Genomic DNA, 20863 nt, shown 5'->3' with positions numbered 1-20863 from the left:
CTACTTTGTGTGGTCCTCTACCCACTGACAGAGCCGAAGGCAGTAAGCTGCAGGACTGACGGTGGAAAAGGTCCGACCCGGATGTCTCAGCCTCTTCCACAAATGCTCCAGCCTCTTCTTCAAACTGTACACAGTGAAGATGTCAATGATGCCAATGAAGTAGCGATGTTCAGGCCCATCAATGACGTGCAGAGGGTTCTTGAAGTTGGGCAGTAGACGTCGGTTTTGCGCCCTGAAGTCCTGAAGCTCTGTGGATTCGCTGTCTCTCCCTGCATGCTCCGGGAGGGATTGAAGAAGGCTGCTGCTTGGTGCACCTCCTGCCTCCGGCTGCCTCAGACAGCAGCCGTCATTTTCTGACAGCAATAAGGAGGAGTCGTCCTCAGGAACTGCCCCAGGGACAGCGGCTTTGCCTGCTTGGACTGGGCTGGAGCCTGGGTTCACAGATCTATAAAGAGACAGGGAACAGAATTGGACTGAATAAACACAGATGTGTGGCACTGGTGACAAGTCAGGGTATACCTGCTTTTTAAAATGTAATGTAAAGCTCTTAAGGACTAGAGATATTAAGACTGCTAACTGAAAAAATATAAAATTCCTGCCTTTTATCCAGCCATTGGTTTCCATTCATTACTACGATATGAAAATTAACTTTCAGAGACTTCAAACTTTCTTCACACCATCTTGATTAAATTCTGCATGTGAAGAGGTATAAGCATCTCTCTACTGATTAGCTCCACGGCAAGCTTCAGGATCATCCTCTTATGGCGCTACATCAGACACACGGTGAAGCGTCCTGCCACCTGCTACATCACTAGGACCAGATCTGAAATGTTGAGAGCATCTTCACATTCAAAATTTAGCACAGTAGGTCTCAGCATCACCACCAGCAACCTGCCTGAGTCTAATGTTTAGCATTTTTATGACTTCAGTGACAGCTACAACTAAAACTGTAGCACAAATTGCAACATTTTTACAGCTACTGAATCTGAGTTTATAGCAGCACAGTTCAACAAGCCATGCTTGTGTGGCCAGAAGTGGCCAGAATTCCTTCATAATGTTGTTGTACAAAGTGGCTGTTTCCTGGTGCAGGGTGGCCCTGCTACCACTGTTAATGTCAAGTTTTAGACGAACCTCCTCCGCAAGTGTACCATAACACTAAAAAGGTAAATATTTTAAATAACTAATTTGTGGACATATCTTTATACAGTTAGGAAATAACATTGTTCCAAGCAAGGCAACTACAACATTTACATTAGATATACAACAGGCAACTTTTCTTCCTTAACTTTCTTCCCTCTTCTTCCTTGGGAGACTCATGGTCCTTAAATCCAAGCACAAGACAACACAAGATGTTGATCAAGCATCACTGATCTGACTTTTAAATATACTGTAATATTTTAATAATTCTAGATGTACTTTTCTTGTAATCCAAAAAAAATGTATTTGCAAATGTTCTTGTAATTTGTTGCCAGGTTTGAAAGGGTTATATGTTTTTTGTCCCAATGACAAATTAATGTAACTGGCCCTTCTCGTCCTTTGACCACCTTTCATTAAAAAATCTTTACTTGTGTGTTTCTGCTTTGTTTTAATCATTTATTGTTTTTGTAGCTTCAGTGGGCCCGTCATTAGTGACACTTGTAGCCAGCAATTCAACAACCCCAACCCTGTCCTCTCTAAATCCTCAGAGCTGTCCCTGAAGGCAGCAGAGTAGGTCTCAGCATCACCACCAGCAAGTCTGCAGGCTATGTTATTTCACCGGCTACACAAAAACAAAATCTACTCATCACTGCAAGTATGTGTGTCACATGATGTAAACACAGGAAATGACTAGAAGTTGAACTTGTTGAACTCAACAAGTTGGGAAGTCTCTGACAATATTGTGTCAGCCTGTCTGTTGGCAGCATGCCAATATTCACATCCTTGCACACATGTATAAACACTTGAATTGTTGCAGTGTTATTATTGTAGTAGTGTGCCACACTATGATACTAATATTTTAATGAATGTTTATCAGTGACTTTCAACAGTTTGCAACATATTTATATATTTAGGGTGGATTTTGAACAAATGACTCAGCTGGAAATCACTGAAACAGTGAGGCAACCCTGAACACGTGCCTAGGACTAGGAGGAGAGGGAAGGGAACTCACTCTTGACTTTAAAGCCAAACAGCAATGTTTTGTACCATTGGCCTTAAAGGAGCATACCACTGATTTTGAATGTTTGTCCCGTTTTCTACACATTTTAAATTGCAACAAACCGTTCTGCAACTCATGCAGGGGTACTAAAGATTTTACAAAATATAATCAAAATCTCTCCATTTTCAAATTTGAATTTTTGGTTGAAACATCCAGCTTTTAATGCGCTGTTTCTGTGACTAACAAAGTCGTCACCATTCATAAACCACAGAACTGACAACTGGTGGGGTACAGCAAACGTTTCCCCTGGGACTGTTTCACCATGAAAAAAGTCTGAAGTCTCTACAAGTTCATTTTCATATCATGGTGAAATGAATGGAAACCAATGGCTGGATAAAAGGCAGGAAAAAATTATATCAGTGTTTTAAAATATGACCAGTTGCTGTGGGAAAAGATTAGCAGACACATGAAGCATATTGTAGATATCAGGCTAAACATGCAATATCACTGATGTGGTCCTTCAGCTACACCTTGGTGTGGTTGTTTATAGCTGATTTCAAACTATCACAGATGAATGATTTGACCGCAAAGGCACTGACTTTTTAGCTCTCATGATTAAAGTGGCGAAGGAGAGGCACGGGTGGCGCTCATCATGGTGTAAGGGCTGATGTGCCAGCAGGAGACTGTAGTCCAGCACATTCAACCTCTGGAGGAAGTGTGTGTCGATCTCCACCTGTCGCAGGAGCCACGGACGCTGCTGGTCTGTTCACACACACACACACACACACACATATGCACACATACACACATAATGTCACAACTGTCAACAAAAATAGTAGATAACATTCTTGCATATAAAACAGTCAAGAATACCCAACTTATGAGCATTTATGTAGCATAAACTGAACTCAGTGGCTTTTTTAAACACATTTTTGCTGTCACCATATATCATAACAAGCACTCATATTCATAAAGACAGACTGATCACTCAAAATACCTGAGGAGCTCAAGAGGCACCTTAGGGCTGGTTCACACATTTATGTTGCTGTCAGTAATATTCATAGAATATTGCACTGACATCTGGCTCATTACTGTAGGAACAAATGACCATAAAGCACAGAAACATCATAGAGAGCGTTTCCTTACCCAGAGTGATGTACTGGCCCTCAAAGTTGAGGTCTTTGAGAACCACAATGACCTGACTCCCCACTGGGGCGGGATCTGTCCAGCGGCTCACCTCACAGCCCTTAATGTCATACCTGGGAACACAACACACACCGTATCACTTAGGAATTTCACATGTGAAACTTATTTTTATTTATTTATTTAATTAATTATTTATTTATTTATTAAATATGCGTTTTGCATCCAGTTAAAGGAGTATTCCAATGTTGAGGGCAAAATACCTTTTTATCAATTTACCCTGACTGAGACAAGATGTCGATAAAATTTTCACCTCAGTACACCCAGTGGTTTGGTTCCAGTGGGTAGCATTTCGTGTTAGCATAGCATAAACACTTGAGGTCTATGGGAGTTGTTAGCATGGCTCCATCACAGTAAAAATATAAACCTTACAGCTACTCTGAAGCTGTCTTATTTAGACATTGCATCATGTTGTTTGTGCGGGATCCTCCTATAGCTTCAGCTGTGTGCAGATCACAGCAATAGATGGAAGGATAAATGTGTTCAGCCATCTAACCTTTCTTGAAACAATTATTATTATTTCATAGTGACAGTGGAGAGAGACAGGAAAGGCAGGGGAGAGGGAGGGGATGACATGCAGCAGGGTTTGGGTTTGGATTTGAACCCAGGATGCTGCAATCAGGACTCAGACTTGGTGGTACATGCTCTAACAGATGAGCTACCAGGGCGCCCCAAGTCTTGTTTTTTTTGAAAAAAATTCCAAGACATGTATTTTAATACACGATACACTGTTTAAATAAGACAGCTTCGGAGTTGCTGTAAGCTTAATTTTCACTTTGATGGAGCCAGACTAATGACTCTCAAGTCTTTATGCTAAGCTAACACAAAATGCTACCCAAGTCAGAAAAAAGGGTATTTTGCCCCAAACATTTGCAAGCCTATAGGGAGAGAAAGCCGAGCCAAAGCCATTGACTGCTGTGTGAGAAAAAAAAAAAAAAACACTGGGCTGGTTCATTGACACTGTATGGCCCCGTGTTAGTGCTGTGTGTCGCCCCCTGGAGGTGGCCTCATATATTCCTGTAGGGGGACTATCTCTGTATAGACCATCTCTGGTTGTAACCTGTTGCATAGTACATGAAATGATTTGCTGATCATCAGATTATTCACACATTTGATAAGGGTGTCAACCAAACTTTCAGTGTGCAGCTTTCTCATTATTTCGCCCTGTTATGAGATACACAGACAGCTTACCTGGCGTTGATTCGATCATCTGGATAAAAAACACTTTGCATGACAATAAAGTATTTCTGCAAAAGAAAAAAAACAGAAATCTGTATCATGATGTGATGCAAAGTCACATAATCAAAATCCTACAAAGAAAAAGTGATGAAAATGTGACCAGTACCTTCCGTCTGTGGGGGATTTTGATCCTGTGAACACCTTAAAAACATGGATAACTCAGTTCAGTTCATTGTGTTTTTAACCTACTACAATAGCTGCTTTAAAGGCAAACCACACGCAAATTAGGAAATATGTTACATTATAGGTGTTCAAAAAGTTTGACACTCAAGACCTTTGCTCAATTCTGTTTTTCACATGATATTCCAGGTGAGTGATGTTTGAGTTCATTTGCAAAGCCTGACTTATTTTATAAAACTTGCATTGTTTAAATCCATGTGTGATATGTCACACTCATGCCATGGCATGCATGGTATGAACATGTGCCAGTTTTCCCTGTGTGCACAAATGCTTTTTCTAACTTCATTTTTTCCATCAGTCAAAACCCTCTGCAGTATTAATACAGCATCTATTTTTATCTAAGATTTTTTTTCACATCTTCATGAGCTTTCTTTCCACTATCACGCCAAATGCAGGCGTGCTTGTGCTTGACAAGGCCAGCTGCATTTCCATTGTCACTTCTGTTCTTTGATGGTGTCTCAGTGAGGCTGTGGGGGCCACTTTCTAGGTGCTTATGGCCCAGCTAATACCTATGGGTCAGACAGTGCTAACTGAGGTCTGAAGCAGAGTTACAGGTCCTTGGCAGGGTGGACAAGTGCAGCTGATAAGTACAGATGTCAGCACAGCAGCTCGCTTTTGTAGCACAAAAATAATAGAGAAAAGAAAAATGGAGAACAACCGGCATTAAAGATCAAATGAGGACATTAGGGCTCTGCTTTCTATCTGGGCAGAGGATAATGTCCAACATCAAAACTCATGGTGTTTGCTGAAATGAGGATGTTATGCAATATACAGTGAGAGACCTGGCAGCGGTGGAAATACAACACACGGGACAGGTCCGCGAAAAACTGAAAAAACTGAGGTCTTAGTACAAGGCAATTAAAGCTCACAATGCACAAAGTGGTGTCCAAAGGAAAAAAATCCCATTCCATTCTGCAGTAGTTAGTTGGTGCCAGGTATGCAAACTTTAACCTCTTGCTTTCTACTTCCCACTCGCGTGCATGAATAGGATGCGTGACGTTTACTCCGAGTGGACACACAGCTATTGTGAGTACGTTTCAGTTTCTTTGCTCTCTGTGTCTCTTTTATCTGCTGGCATGGTCCCTGGGCAAGCACAGAGGAAAAACAGCCTGGAATGGTATGAGGCCCTACAACCTCCCTTTCCACATAATATTGTGTATTACAACACCTCCGTACTTGTCACACGCTCGTACATATGTCCTTATGCACATGCTTGACAGCCACTTGATAAGTATTTTTGTTGCTGTGGTTTACTAATAGTAGTAGTAGATTCCTCTTTAATTTAAATGACTGGAATTCACAATCAAATGTCTGCAATAACAGAGGACAGCAGCAGCAGAGCACAGGCTGCTTGAAATCAATATTCATTTTTTAACTGAACATTCCCTGTCAAATTTGAGGCTTAGAGTGCAGGAGTAGCAAAAATTCAGAAATAACAAGGCATCAATAAACAGGCCACTGTGATCTAGTATTGATGATCAGGGATCTATCAATATTAATCCTAGGAATTTATTCATCATGAAAGTAAAATTGAGCAGCTTTTAGCACATAAACACGCCAACAAAGTGGACTATGCCAACATAAAAACATCACGTCCCGTGTAATTACAACTATTTATGAGGGTACTATCAGGTTGTTTCTTCCTGGAAAATTATGTGGAGGTTTCCTCCAGACGCTACCTGCTGGATATACTTTCCAAGTCAAATAGGAAAAGACCAAGAAAAGAGATTTTCCCCCCAAAAATGGGTACTGGGACTTGTTGTTTATATTGGCATAATCTGCTTTGTTCACATTCGTTCATGCAGTATAAGTGTTATATTGGGATTTATTTTGCTGTGCTATGAGAGTGTGTGTGTGAGTGGGAGTACCTAAGAACTTGACAAGGAGTGAATGTGGATATTTCCTTAGATGTTCCATGTAGATTTTCAAGTTGACAAGAAGGAATTTGATCTCTCTTTTGTTCTGGGTCTTCAAGAAGAAGCGCTTATCATTCCTGTAAATTCAAAAGCACAGAGGATTAAGATATCAATCAGTCTCTACATTCAGTTGTGCAATGTATCCCCAGTGTAAAACAACTCATTGGTATCGGTGATTTTGGTAAGTTACACCTGAGCTGAGCTGGCAAGATAGTGAATGTTTTATTTCGATCATTTTCAAGTTGCAAAAAGTCAAATACACATGAATAGACAATATCTTAAGCACATATTTTTAAACAGTAAATAATATTTAATTTCCTTTCAGTGGAAAACCAAAACAAATACATATATATACATATATACAAATAGACACAATAGACACTGACAGAAAAGGTATAGGCTGAAGCCTTAACTTATTTTGCCTATCCTTCTTACATTACTAAGGTTTCGTCAGTTCACTTAAATAGTAAAATAAAGTAAATGAAAGACACAAAACACAAGAAACACAAGATCCGAGTGTCAGCAGCACTGATCAGCCACAGTGTACTGATAATATATTTCTTTTTTTTTTTTTTTTTTTTGGCATTTCTGCTTTATTTGATAGTGTCAGCAGAGAGAGGGGATGGCATGTAGCAAATGGCCTGAGCTCAGATTGGAGGCCGCTGCAATAAGGACTCAACCTTGACAAATGGTACATGGTACCGGATGAGCTACAGGGACGCCCGATAATCTGTTTTTACACAAACACATTGGCATATGTCTGACATAAGTGCACTTCTGTAACACAACTTGATGTTGTTCTCACGCTGGAAACGCATTTTTTACACGAGCACCAGTCAAGTTAGTTTGACAGCCTGATGAATCTGACATCAACAGAACAAAGGATGTACCTTCACTACAAATTCTCTATAAGTTTCTATACATATACAAATGATATTTAGAGAGATATTTCTAGAATGACCAACCTAACTCTTTGAATTAGGTTGCCATTACATGTGGTGTAATGGCCACGTTTAGAAATTTTCACTGTGTGGAATTAATGTAAGTAATGGCTGGATAACTAACATTTAGCTAAACTGTAAATTTGAAAATGTAACCAACAAGTCAAATATTGAGATCTATCCACAACAACACATGTAAGTATACCATATTTCAGCGAGGTAACCCTAGTTGTGTCTACCCTGAGCATAGGCGGCAGCAACTATTAAGAGGCTCGGGAAAGATTAGCATCCTCAAAACTGTCATGACAAAAATGAACCGGTAACACTTTACAATAAGAGTACAACAATTAACGTTAGTTAATGCTGTAATAAACATTAAGTAACAGGTAATAAACATTAAGTAACAGTTAACTAATGTGTCTAAGAATCATATGCTAATGCTGTTCATGCTAAGGTATTAATTTATATGTTATTTAAGGGTTACTGTAGATATTATTAACATTAGTAAATGCCATAATAATCATTAACTAACAGTTAATTAACCATTACAGCATTAACTAGCGTTAACTAACGTTAATTGTTGTACTCTTATTGTAAAGTGTTACCAATGAACCTTCTCCAAAATGATTTTTGGTAGTAATTATTGGTAAACATTAAAACTCACAAAACTTAAGGCAAGTTTAAACCAAAGATTTACAACGAGGCAGTGTATCGTTTCTATAGCAACGACTAGCCAGACAGTTTGCAACACAGCTCCACGCTGCCTTGACAGCATGGAGTATCATCTGTGGAGGAGTTTCTTTCGCTAGAAAGCACTGATTTCTCTCTTCCAGGGTTACACTGACAATGCTGTGCTAATGACATGGTTGCAGATTTACGAGAGGAATATTCCACTGTCAGGCTTCCCAGGAATGCAAATTGTCTCACGCCAACCCACACACATGCACAGACACTACCGGTGTGGAGGTAAAAAAAAAAAAAAAAAAAAAAAAAAAAACATTTTGATTCCAGCTGGGACAAGCAAGTTCACACTGCTACACCTTTTCTCTGCCAACGTTCAACAACTGGGGGCTTTAACTTCCCTATATCCTGATACCCCAGCGCCGCCTATGACTCTGTGTTAGGTGAGGCTGTGCAAGACAAGAAAAGAAAAAATACAAGAAATTACTTTTAAATGGATAAACCCTCCTCAAAAACTGCCTACTCTACTACCCAATGCCTCTCCCCAGGCCATCACACTGCCTATAAAACTTGTTATTTCTACAGAACCACATACATAAATTCTGGTGTAACTGTTAGTTGGGGTAGGGTCGATACTGTCTGTTTGTTGTGGCCTATTCCAGTGCCTCTCTCCAGATCATCACTCACTGTCAAAAGGTTGAGTTCACCAAAGGTCAGATTGTGGGAACATTTGCCTTTTGATATAATATGTTTGTTTCTATTTACTATGACTAACCAAGTTTTTACCCTCATTTTGTTTTTGTCAATATTTCACACAGCAACCATGCACTCGTCTGCTGCGTGGTGATTTTCAGTTGTACACAGTTTCTCAACGCCCACTACAGAAAGTAGTGAATGCCATTGCAAACAAGATGTTATTGGTCAACAATATTTTGTGTAAAAATGATGAGTCTTCTAAACATGACCTCCAGACTTGTAACACACCAGCGGGCGGTGTTTACACTGACAGCACTGCCTGGCACAGGTTTTGACACATGGATAATCTTTGTGTCTATGTCTCACCACTTAATACTTGACGCAAAGGGACACCTGTGTGTGTGTGTTCGTGTGTGTGTGTGTGTGTGTGTGTGTGTGTGTGTGTGTGTTATTGAAGGATGACTCACGTTAGAAAGAAATCTGCCTTGCTCTTGGAGTTGCTGATAAATTGTAGGTAGCAGTTTTCAGAGCAGAGCGACTGCTGGTACTCGGGCTCTGTAATTCCTAAAGAGCTGCGCAGCCTGGCAAACACGGGGCCTGCAAACGTCTCCATGGTGAAATCCTACATCATCAAATAAGGAGACATAAGCACTTAGTGTCAACCAGCCTCTTCTTCTCTTTCAGCATGTGTTAACCCTCTCAAAAATGAGAAAATTCACCTTATTTCTTTCAAAAACATGGGAAAAGACATGATGAGAAAATTAGCAAGAAATTACACGAAAAATGCAAGAATTTAGTGAAATTACTAGAAAATTATGAGAAAATTACAGAAGGAATTACCATGAAATGACCACAAAATTATCCCCCCAAATTATACAAATTTACAATGAATGGGTTTTATTCAGAGTGTGAGATAAAATGAAATCACCCACAGGCTCCTGGGTTTTAAAAACCTTGTTGCTGCTCTCTTTCCCTGCTAGATCACTGACTTGCATCCATGCTTTCAGGCCCTTAGTGTTGTACCAGTTTTACCAGGTCGGCTCTGCCAGCTTTCTGGATGACCTGTTTCCAGTCAGCCCTGTCTGTCTGATAACCAGTCTGATCTGCCACCCGCCAGTAATCTCAACCTCAATTCCTCTGAAAACTTCAGCTCTGCCTCCACATCTGCATTTGAGTTCACTTGTATTTCTGATACTAGGTGAAGGACATGATTTCTGCTAGTTACTACCAGGGTCATCAATTAGCATATATTTATATATTTAAAGGTCAGATGTGCGTTGTTGCATCAACATCAGATTTGGCTGTGTTCAGATGCCTTTCACAAGCATTTAAGGACCACAGGTTACCCAACCAGACAGGCACACAAAAGGCCTGCTGTTAGGGGTGGGGTGGGGTCCACCTGCCAGAGTGTCCACCAAAAAGTTAATTTGCCACCCTGGTGTCTACCTTGAAGGATACAGAGCCAACAACCTACCTTATGGATCTGAGTGACCTCCAGTCTGAAATCATCATCTGATAGTTCATTCTAGGATGAGGGAAAGAAGAGAGAGTCATTAGGAATACAAGAGGGGGGAAAGGTAGATCCATTACATGTGAACAACATGTGGACAATGTGTAATTGGCCACGTTGTCTATTTTGAACCATCCCAAGATGACTTCCTCTGAGCAACAGCTGGCGTGTGTGTGCGCATGTGTGTGAGTGTGTATGTATGTGTCAAACTGCCTGTAACAAATGGCGGCAGCAGAGCCAGTTTACAACTCATTTACAGTTCAGGGCTACAGGAGTGTGAGTTAATTCTGTATAAGGCATAGAAACGGAGCAGCAAATAACAGAAAGTGCTTTCTTTACCACTGTAACAATGTATATCTGTGAGTGTGTCTGTGTGTATTTGTGTGTGTGTGTGTGTGTTTGAGAATGTGTGCGCATGCGTGTGTGTTTGTTGTGTTTTTGGGACTTTACAAGAATGAGACAACAGACAGGACGGCCATGCAACAACCTGCTGAGTCAGCTCAGTATGTTTAACTGGGATTAGCACCAGCAGCACATGGTTGTGGTTAACTGCCTTGTGACTCTTCATTCAGCATGACAGCAACAGCTCACACTGAATACCACTCATTTTTTTAAGGCTCGTGTTTCGGAACGCATTTCCCCTTTTCTGCTTTGTGGAGACAGAGGCAGCACAAATCATTTACTTGTACAGCTTGGTTGTGTCATGTCTATACGTTTGTCACATAATGACGGATTCCACAAAACTCTTTAGCTCTTTAACCTTCTAAAACACCAACATCTGAACTGAACTGGACTGAATTGAAAGGAAAAAGGGACAAAAACCACCAATTCAGTTTTATTTGAAGCTATACAAATACAATTGAATTGAACTGAAAACCCATGAGCCCAGAGGCTGGTCCCTGTGGGCTATCCCTTTTCCTTTCATTATTTTTCATAATTTTCACTCCTTTGGCCGATTAAAATGCTTTCTGGGTCTTTGTTGTCGTTGTTGTTGTTGGAAAGTTCAGATTCTTGTCTAAAAAATCATTTACAAAAAGAAATGAACCCTTAGAAAATTTACACATGTGATGTCATGTTGCTTTCACTGACTCTGTCCCGACCTCCCACAGCAAGGAGCATTAAAGAGGATGCTGCTCATTCAGAAAAACAAACTTTAGTTAACATTATGCACAGTCCTGTCCATTTCACGTTATTTTAATATTCTATATACTGTCCTACAACATATTGGAGTACACTAATGTTTACTGCGGCTGCTACTCAATAATGTCTTTGAAACCTGAACAAATTCACTAGATTGCTTTAAAAAATGAACACAAACAGAGAGGAATTGAGAGATCTTTCATTACAAGGAAGCAGCAAGCAGCTCTACCAAACTGCTGGTGAGGTGTCATGTCAAACTGGTACTCACTGTGGGTGGGTTGTCGATCGAGTTCTGGACGGCTGCTGCCAAGCCCTCCTTCATCATGCAGGTCAGGCTGTAAAACTCATGCTGCTGATCGATCTCAAACAAGCCCAGGAGCTTCCACTGCTGCCTTAAGCCCCCCCACCTCCTCCTCTTCACTGTACCGGAGCGCTGGCGCTGGCCAGTCGCCACTATACCTCCAACAGGCCCTGACATCTCCATCTGAGATATACACAAACATACAGATCCACAAAAAAATGAATAATGATCAATCTTTCACACTAAAAATCACACATTATCTGGCATAAAGCGGGCATACAGTAAGTAGAAGCCAGTTAAGAACAGGTTGCTGTGTAAAGCACAATAGACACCTCACTGTCAGTTTGTGTTACTATGGAGCTCAGTACAACAGCATAACAGCTTGGTGGGCTGTGAAGGAGTACTATGCCTCCAAATCAAAGGTTTTTTTTCAGTTTCATTACCTTTGCCAAAAGGGTTGGATGGCATTTAATGCACACATTTACCTCAGTAAACCTTTACTAACAGGTACTTATCAGCAGGATGTGCAAACCACATAACCAGTGCAATTCTTAGCAAGTGATACACTATCAGCAATGAAAATGTGTGCATGCACATGAGCATGTGTGGGTGATTTCAGCTAAAACATCAGCCACACACCCATCATATCACACATATTTAACAAATTATACCCGATTTTATTATCTGATAGTACAGAATACAGCAGGCATAGGTGGAGGGAATTGATCAAAGAATCAAAGAATTGTGATTATATTGAATCATGAGATGAATCATGATGAGGTGGTTCCCACCGTGAGTACCCAGCAGCTGTCTGTCCCATTTATGAGCCTGATGCAGCCTGCTGTTAGCTATGAATCAAATGTGGTTTGACATTTGGGAATCCCCCTCTGGAAAAGAAATTAACTTGGATAACTCTGAATTCGTACTCCAAATAGCACAAAAGTGATATTTAATGCCATTTTGTCAGAGTAATGATTAGTAGTCTATATTCAATTTACACAAGCTGTGGATGCTTTTAAAAATATGTATTTATTACTTCCCAAACAAAACATTATTAATACATGAAAGTACATGGGTAGCCATGAGAGAGACAACTGTTGTTTCAGTCATCATTCAACTGTCTGTGCCGATATCAATTAAAGCCAAGTTCACGATGAGCAGTCAAAGATAACTTTCTTAGCCTTCATACCACTAAGGGGCTGCAAGAATAGGTTAACTGCATAATTTTTAATTGTTGGCTTTGGAGAAGGGAGGTTATCAAGCCTTTCCAAGTCAAACGTCTCAAGCCCAAAGTCACGTTGCAAGTCTTCCTTGATTTTCTCAAGTTGAAGTCAATATATTTAGGACTTGAGTCCAAGTGAAAGTCATGTGGCTCAAGTCCGCACCGATGTAACAAGGCACTCTATAGAATAGATTATACATGAAAATAATCTATTTAAATATGTAGAATATACATTCAAACATGCAGTAAAAGAGGCCAAAAATGAATATAGAAATTGGCTGGGGAGGAAACTGAATGCTAGTGAGAGCTGAGGGGTGTGGACAAGTCTAAAAGAAATTAAGGCCTCAAAGGAAAGGTTAACTGGCCCAGGTGATGATGAGCCCACACTCCCAGCTCAACTGAACAGATGCTATTTTTTAATGCACAATATAACATGAAGAAAGCCTCACTCAGTCAGCCTGTTGAGACTCCTCCAACCACCCTTCACTATTCAGGAACATGACGTCAAGCAATTACTCAGCAATCTGAACAGCAGGAAATCCTCTGGTCCCGACCTGGACTCAACAGCAACACTAAAGTCATGTGCCGGCCAGCTCCGTTTTCTTTTTCTAAAGATTATTTTACAGCATTTCTGGGTTATTGAACACTGTCAGTGGAGAGAGGCAGGGAAGACAGGGTAGAGAGAGAGGGGATGATATTGCAGAAAAGGGCCTGAGTCTGACTCAAACTCAGGCTGCTATGACACGGACTAGCATCACATGAGCCACTGGGGGCCCCAGCTTTCCCTAATTTTCACAGACATCTTTCATATCTATCTCCAGGGGGCAAAAATACCATCTTGCTTCAAGTAAGGCTGTAATCATCCCTGTACGAAAGAAATCAACGGTGAGCTGCCTCAACATTCATAGACCCCCATTAACCTCTGCCATTATGAAGAGATTTGAGTGACTCATTGCCAGCAGTGTGGGTCCCTCGACCTACACCACTTTGCATACAAGGTAAACAGATCAGTGTGTGATGCTGTGTTCCTGAGGGTTCATGACTGGGATCAACTGGGACGTGTGCTTGGATACTCTTAAAGCTGCAGTAGGCTACAGCTCATCTTTAATTGAGTCATTCCTTTGATGTTTTTTGAAAAACTGACAGGGAGTAATACCACCTCTTACCCTCTGAGCACAGGCACTCCACAGAGGTGCATCCTATCACCTCTTCACTTCTGCTTCATTAGATAGAAAGAGGGAGGATGACAGCAAAAGGTCTGGGCCAGAATTGAACCAGACCACTGTGGCAAATACTACTGACTACGCTCCACCTGTAATTATGACAGAATTTGCAGATGACACTGCTCTTGCCGGACTCATAACAAGCAACACATCTTCGTTCAGAAGTAATGTTGCACAGCAGGTGAGATGGTGTGCTGAACAATATGGAGCTAGATGTGGGTAAAAACACTAAACATCTGGTGGATTTCAGGAGAAAAAAGGGTACCCATAAACCCCTATCAACCACTGACAGATGATCGAGGTTGTTAGGAATCTCTAGTTCCTGAGGAAAACCATCTACAACACCCCCAATTGGGAGACACACACATCCATTATGGCCAAACTGTTCAAAAGAGGCTAAGCAGCAGCTAAGGATGTTTGAAGTGTCCATTACATCTATCCTCCACATCTACGGTGTTGTTTATGAAAGGGTTCTCACCTTATCCATCACAGTGTGGTATGGGAACACGTCTGCAAAAGACAGAAAGCAGTTGGAGAGGGTAGAACATATCTCAGCACAGTGTGCCTGCTCTGCTCTATTGATTCGCTGTACTGCAGCAGCAAAAAAGCCCAGACAATCAATCAATCAATCATCATGTCACCATGCCTCCTCTCTGCTCTGTTCTCTGTTCTCCCATCTGCTAAAAGGCATAGATCAATCCAGGCTATGATGACCAGATTTGCCAATAGTTCCTACCCAGGGGCCATCACAGCTGTGAACAGTGTTGGACTTTGTACCTCCCTTGCATTGTCCAACCTCATATGTATTGTAAAGTCTTGGTCAAGCCACTCTCCTCCAAAAATATGTATCATGGCAGCATGCTAGGCAGGCCAACCTAGGACACACTTGGAAAATAGTCCCCAGTGAAACTACTGCTTTACACAGTCAATTATCAGTTCTTTTACTTTGGATGAATGGGGTCACTACATGTTGCAATGTAAAATGTGGGTAAACTGTATTAAGCAAACCAAACATTCACTGGTCCTTTAAGTACGACCTGAGAAAAGTGTGATTTTTGCTTCACCGAGTATCTTCTGATAATACGTTATGAGATCTGATTAAAGGTGCCGCAAGTTGTCCTGTCAACACCAACTAAACTGTCCCCTTCACATGACCTATATGTAAACCCAGTGATGCTGAGCAAGCAGCTTCTTGACAACAAGCAGAGAGGTGCTCTTTTCAAGTCCTGGATCAGGGATGTAAGGGAGGGTAAACCCACCTAAAATCAGTTTATCCGTCTAATTTGTGGCAAAGGATTTTGACATAGCCTCCATCTTTGATATATACTGAAGTATCAAACTTAGGTTAGAAGTTATGATGAAATAATGGTATGATGGGCAGGGGGGAGGGGGGAGGGCTAAAATGCCTGCTCTTCATTTTTTTTTTTTTTTTTTTTTTTTATTATATTGGTGATTATTTACCTTATGATGATCACAAACAGTCATGGTTTATCCACTATTTAATTTAGCACTGCATCACTGTCCTGGGTGCTGCAGTAGTTATCTCAGTGTGGCACTACACACTCTAAATTATTAGACGCCTGTACCCTTACATCAGCATCTTCCTCCAGAGCAAATAATTGACTTAATTCGTTTAGAAAGATGTTTTGTTTCCAAGAGGCAGATGTTTAGAAAACGCTCTCCAAAGATGTAGCCAGGTTAATGTTTAGGCTTAGCAATATGCTTAGTCAGTGTGGATAACAAACTGGGTTTGCTGCCACACATGCTGGACATCCCACTGACACAGTACACGAGGCAGGGGTTTAGGATTGAATACTGGCAGGTCAGGGGAATCCATTGAGCTAAAGATGCATGTTTTGTAAAGGATGCATCCCTACGCAGTTCAACACTCAACTTTCCACGGTCGTTTCATATGACAGCTGTGGTGTAAATGGCCTAAACAATAGTCCGATGTCAGCTTGGATAATCGGAGCTTTAATGATAGCCTCCACTAGGCTGCTAAAAATCACATAATAAACGATCAAACGTGCATATGAAGGCTCCCGTCCTCTGATTAAAGATGCTGAATTCAGAATCTACTTGCCTCCGTTTGGCTCATCGACGCAGCAAGTTGAGGTCCGTCCTGCTGCCGGCGTGCTCTCACATGTCAGGCGGCGCGCTGACACTCAGCTGAGCCTGTCACACCCTGCAGCACTCAGCATGCACTCACCGGTCCGCCCCACGCCGCTGCCGCTGCTGCCGCCGGCGGCCCGCTGAGGGCAGCTCACACATCACTCCTGTTAGCAGCCGCACCGCTTTTCACATCACCCAGTTTATGCTGTGAATGCCATGACAGCAGTTTCTTCAGTAAACGCCGCTGTTTTTTCCTCAACTACCCAGTAATTATTATTAAAGTCTACGAAAAGTTTTAATAGGATGGGATGGTGTAGTCAGTCCTGTTTCTGAATTAATTAGATTGAAAGGTCAGAATTCTGAGAAGTTTCATGGAAAAAAATCTTTAGTTTTTCTGAATTGAGATGTTAATCTCAGAATTCTGAGATACAATGACTGATGTTTATTCAGTCCCATTCAAACTTTTCCACATGTGAATGCATTACACTTCCATGGTTCAGAGACTACTAGACTAACAGTAACCACTACAGGCTGCTGCTGGCACTACCACTACGACTACTACAATAATATTAATAATGATAACAATAATAATCTGCATTGCTACTGTTATATAATAGAAGTGTATTATTGTTGTTGTTAACAGTTATGAAATGTGGTGTAAATAGAGCTACATAAGAATAAAATACAATAATTTTAAAGTCACAAGGCAGAATTCACAGCCAAAATATTTTATTTCATTTACAGCTAAAGGACATTTGGCTGCTCTTCCATTTTCAGCATTAGCTTTGTGCAACAGACTACAGCCGTAAAACTGAATTAAGTCAGGGAAAAGGCTGCCTACAACACTTAGAGTAATAAAAACATTACAAAAATGGATTCCCCTATGTCACAATATTTACAAACAACTGTGTTGCTGACTGGACATCAGACATTTTCCATCCCTTGACCTGAACGCCTGCTGGTGTATTTATCAGAGAGCAGGTCCCCCTTTTACCAAGTTATTGCCAATTACCTGAAAAGGCAGAGGTGAAAACAGCCCATCTGCTGTGAGATACCAGGTGACTTTATGTTCCAGGCTGTCACACATAACCCACACATGAACTTTCCATTTCACCTAGCTGCTCTGAGTCACTACAGACTGAATCTCCTTGACATGCACAGATTACATTGGTATAAACTCACCATTCTCAATTTACACTGCCTAATCCCTACATCAGTATTTCTGAATGTCATCTCAAGCCAAGCAATAGGCCAACGCCTGGAGAAGCCCAAATGTTATTCCCAGAGTTTTGTGAAACCTTTGGACATGTCAGCGATGACAGATTTTAATGTGAACTAAGCAGTTCAGGGAAACTGCTACTCAACAAACTGTCATGTTTACACATCCGTCAGGAGCAAACTGAAATCTTTTGGGGTTTTTTTGCTTTATTATTTCTGGAATGGAAATGGAGCCACCAGGGAGCATTTTGCAGACGGCGAGGGATCATCGATGGTAATTTCACAGCCTGACCCACACAGCAGAGTCTCTTAAGCGTCCATCGTCTAGTCAACTTTCTTCGGCTTGCGATTCTTCCACATGACAACTGCAGTGAAGGTCCCTATGGAGCAGATAAGTACGTCATTAATTTTGAAATAGAAATGTGTATCATGCTAAGTATGACTGACTACTATTATGACAATAAAACCAAAACTGAACTTTGGTATAGTGTTGGGTTGAATAGTTACTTGGACATGATATGAGTTCCCATGGTGGTGAAATATCTTTATTAGCTGCTCCATGTTCCCCTGGCACACTAATTCAGAATAGTGTATTTTTATCTCTCCATTCATTTCCACAGCAAAACAGCTCCCAAAATAACACTTTTAGCACATAAACAAACACCAACAAAGCAGATTTTTGTAATGTAAAAAGAGCAATTCGCAGTACCCATTTTTTTTTGTATATTACAATTATTCATGTTATTTTTGGAGCTTTTTTGCCATACTATGGGAGTGAATGGAGAGACACAAATACAATCTTCTGGATTGGCAGCCCAGGGGAGCAATGGATTATACCAAAAAAAAAAAACAATCCTGGTAAACATTTTTTCTTGTTATTTTCCTTCCTTTGTGGATGTTTGTGGTAGAGCTGGGCAGCATAAACAAAATCCTATATCACAATATTGTTGGCCGAATACCTCGATATCAATATTGGGATGATACCGTAGGAATGACTAGTGGTGCAAAACAAAAGATATAAATATATACAATATATAATCAATATATATAAATATATACTGATCTAGTGCCCAGCCCTAGTTTATGGGAGTCCATGTTTCTGCAGACCTCCACTCACCTATACAGAGTAATAGTATTACTGCAGCAATACCAGGCAGGATGACTGAGTATTCCCGGGGAAGAAAATACTTGTGCAGTACATGATCTCTGTCCATGAAGGGCTGGAAGAACACAAAACATCACATATTTTTAATCAGAGCTGTGCAAAAAAAAAAAAAAAAAAAAGATACAGATGAACATTACATTATCTTTTGCAACACTTTATCAATCCTCTAGGTGCTTGTGTGGATATGTATTATTTATGCACTTTGTTTTCATATGATGCTATCACATCTGTTTCAGTGCACTGTTTTAAGTGCACTGTGCTAAAGCCATTTTAATGAACTGGAATGGGGTTTTTGCCTTCAATTGTTTTGAGACACCTGATTGATCACATAATACTGTATTGGTCTAGCCAGGTGTTATGCAGTAGGTTGTATTTAAAGCTGTATTTATATATTTCCAGCCGATTCTGTGCAGTCTTGCAAAGTATTACGATACATATTGTATCATGAAGTGCCTGGTATTTTCGAGCAGGATTTATCCCAAGGCGTGGCCTAATTTATTTTTCCTTCAATATGCAAATGATGGGGATGTCAGTCAAAACCTTGTGGGTTGTCTCAATCTTGTTGGTAAATGCATTTCTATCTACTAGGTGCTATGACATTGATCTGCCAATCAAAATTTACATATAAAGAAAAAAAAAAAAAAATCATAATAATTAGGCCATGCCCTGAGGTAAATCCTGCTGGGATATATATTAGATTAGATTAGATTAGATTAGATTCAACTTTATTGTCATTGCACATGTCACAAGTACAGAGCAACGAAATGCAGTTAGCATCCAACCAGAAGTGCTTAGCAGTGTATTAAATACAAATGTACAGTATATACACATTATATGATAAACATATTATATATATATATATATATATATATATATACATAGTGCAAATTAATAAATAACTGTTGCTGTAAAGTGCAGGTATGAAATGAATAATATATAATGCTACAGGTATGTACAGAATAAACAGGTTGAAAATATGCATACAAACAAATAAAATATACAGTATGGCAATATGGAATTTTAAAAAATTTACATTCTTGGATTAATTTCTCAACATCTATGCATTCCATTTATTTACATATTATTTCATCTTTTTGTTCATTTTTTCAAGCAATTTATTAATTTATTTTGTATTTCCAAAAATTGTGACCCAGCACAGAGATAACTGAATAACTCTAACACCTTAAATAAAAAGGGAATCGTGTCTGGGTTCAACTTAAGTTCAGTGAGTTCTTTTTAACACAGGAAGATGTGAAACAGGACAAGGTGTGATGCAAACTTTTAGCAATTTCATCTTCCCTTAACTACAGGATACATATCAGATGGGTTTTGCATGAAAAAGTAAGGTCTGAAGTCTGGGTTAAAACTTTTAAGTCAGTCCAACAGTTGTGGTTCAGGCTGAGTGAAACCTGGCTCAGATAACAGACTGCCTGGGTCTGCAGTGTGACTCAGCCACATCAAATCTCCACAAAAACAAACCATTTCTTTGCTTGACCCAGCAGTGCATGTTTGCAGAGGCAGTTCAGCCCTGGGGCTAAACAGTAAATTCAGATGAATTCACAGCTGAAGACCATTACCACTATTACACAGGGTCTAGCTTTCATAAAGGTCTTTCTGTGATTTATGGAGTGAGCCACACCAAGACTCATTCAGGCTAAGTGAAATCTGGCTCAGATGACCGACTGTCTAGGTCTGACAAGTGACTCAGCTGCATGAGACCTCAGAAAAAAACAAATCGATTCTTGGTCTAAATAATACTAATTTTGATGAGTTTCTCCAGCTCAAACATCAGGGAAACAAATGGCACCTACCAGGATGATGACCCAGATAGAGTAGTATATAAACAGCAGCAGACTGAAGCCCACCAGGCTCATGCCAACTGCTTGGTCGACCCCTGTAGCCTAAAAACAAAGACACTCCAATTGGTAAAAAATATACCTTTCTTGAGCTACTCCATTACATCAAACTATGCTTAATAA

The 20863-nt window shown here is 40.3% G+C and overlaps 2 protein-coding genes across 2 annotated transcripts in view; both read right to left on the bottom strand.

The window, feature by feature from the left end:
* Positions 1–16660, bottom strand: pip5kl1 (phosphatidylinositol-4-phosphate 5-kinase-like 1). The gene is made up of 12 exons (XM_030065855.1): positions 16599–16660; positions 16135–16166; positions 14868–14899; positions 11912–12178; positions 10468–10518; positions 9461–9615; positions 6628–6752; positions 4686–4720; positions 4532–4587; positions 3284–3396; positions 2737–2899; positions 1–445 (listed from the first exon to the last, which is right to left on the bottom strand). Exons 1-12 carry the CDS (start codon positions 16658–16660, stop codon positions 1–3), a joined length of 1536 nt encoding a protein of 511 aa, XP_029921715.1.
* Positions 16661–17208: 548 nt separating this feature from the next.
* dpm2 (dolichyl-phosphate mannosyltransferase subunit 2, regulatory) overlaps positions 17209–20863 on the bottom strand; it is a 5338-nt gene continuing 1683 nt past the window's right edge. The window contains exons 2-4 of the mRNA XM_030066184.1: positions 20696–20785; positions 18837–18939; positions 17209–18099 (exon numbers count right to left, since the gene is read on the bottom strand). Of these exons, the coding sequence (XP_029922044.1) occupies positions 18044–18099; positions 18837–18939; positions 20696–20785 (249 nt within the window). The 3' untranslated portion in view covers positions 17209–18043. The remainder of the gene's footprint in view (positions 18100–18836; positions 18940–20695; positions 20786–20863) is intronic.

This window comes from Myripristis murdjan, chromosome 12 (genome assembly GCF_902150065.1).
Source record: "Myripristis murdjan chromosome 12, fMyrMur1.1, whole genome shotgun sequence".
Classification (NCBI taxonomy): Eukaryota; Metazoa; Chordata; class Actinopteri; order Holocentriformes; family Holocentridae; genus Myripristis; species Myripristis murdjan.
Note: the sequence above shows the minus strand (reverse complement) of the source record. Positions and strands in the feature narration are given on the sequence as shown.

What these genes read in the sequence shown, in the direction of transcription:
- pip5kl1 (XM_030065855.1), bottom strand. Translation starts at nt 16,660, where the DNA reads ATGTGTGAGCTGCCCTCAGCGGGCCGCCGGCGGCAGCAGCGGCAGCGG. An exon ending in CGATCGACAACCCACCCACA is followed by an intron (nt 10,519 to 11,911) that starts GTGAGTACCAGT and finishes CCCTCATCCTAG; the next exon opens with AATGAACTATCAGATGATGA. An exon ending in AAATCCCCCACAGACGGAAG is followed by an intron (nt 4,588 to 4,685) that starts GTACTGGTCACA and finishes TTTCTTTTGCAG; the next exon opens with AAATACTTTATTGTCATGCA.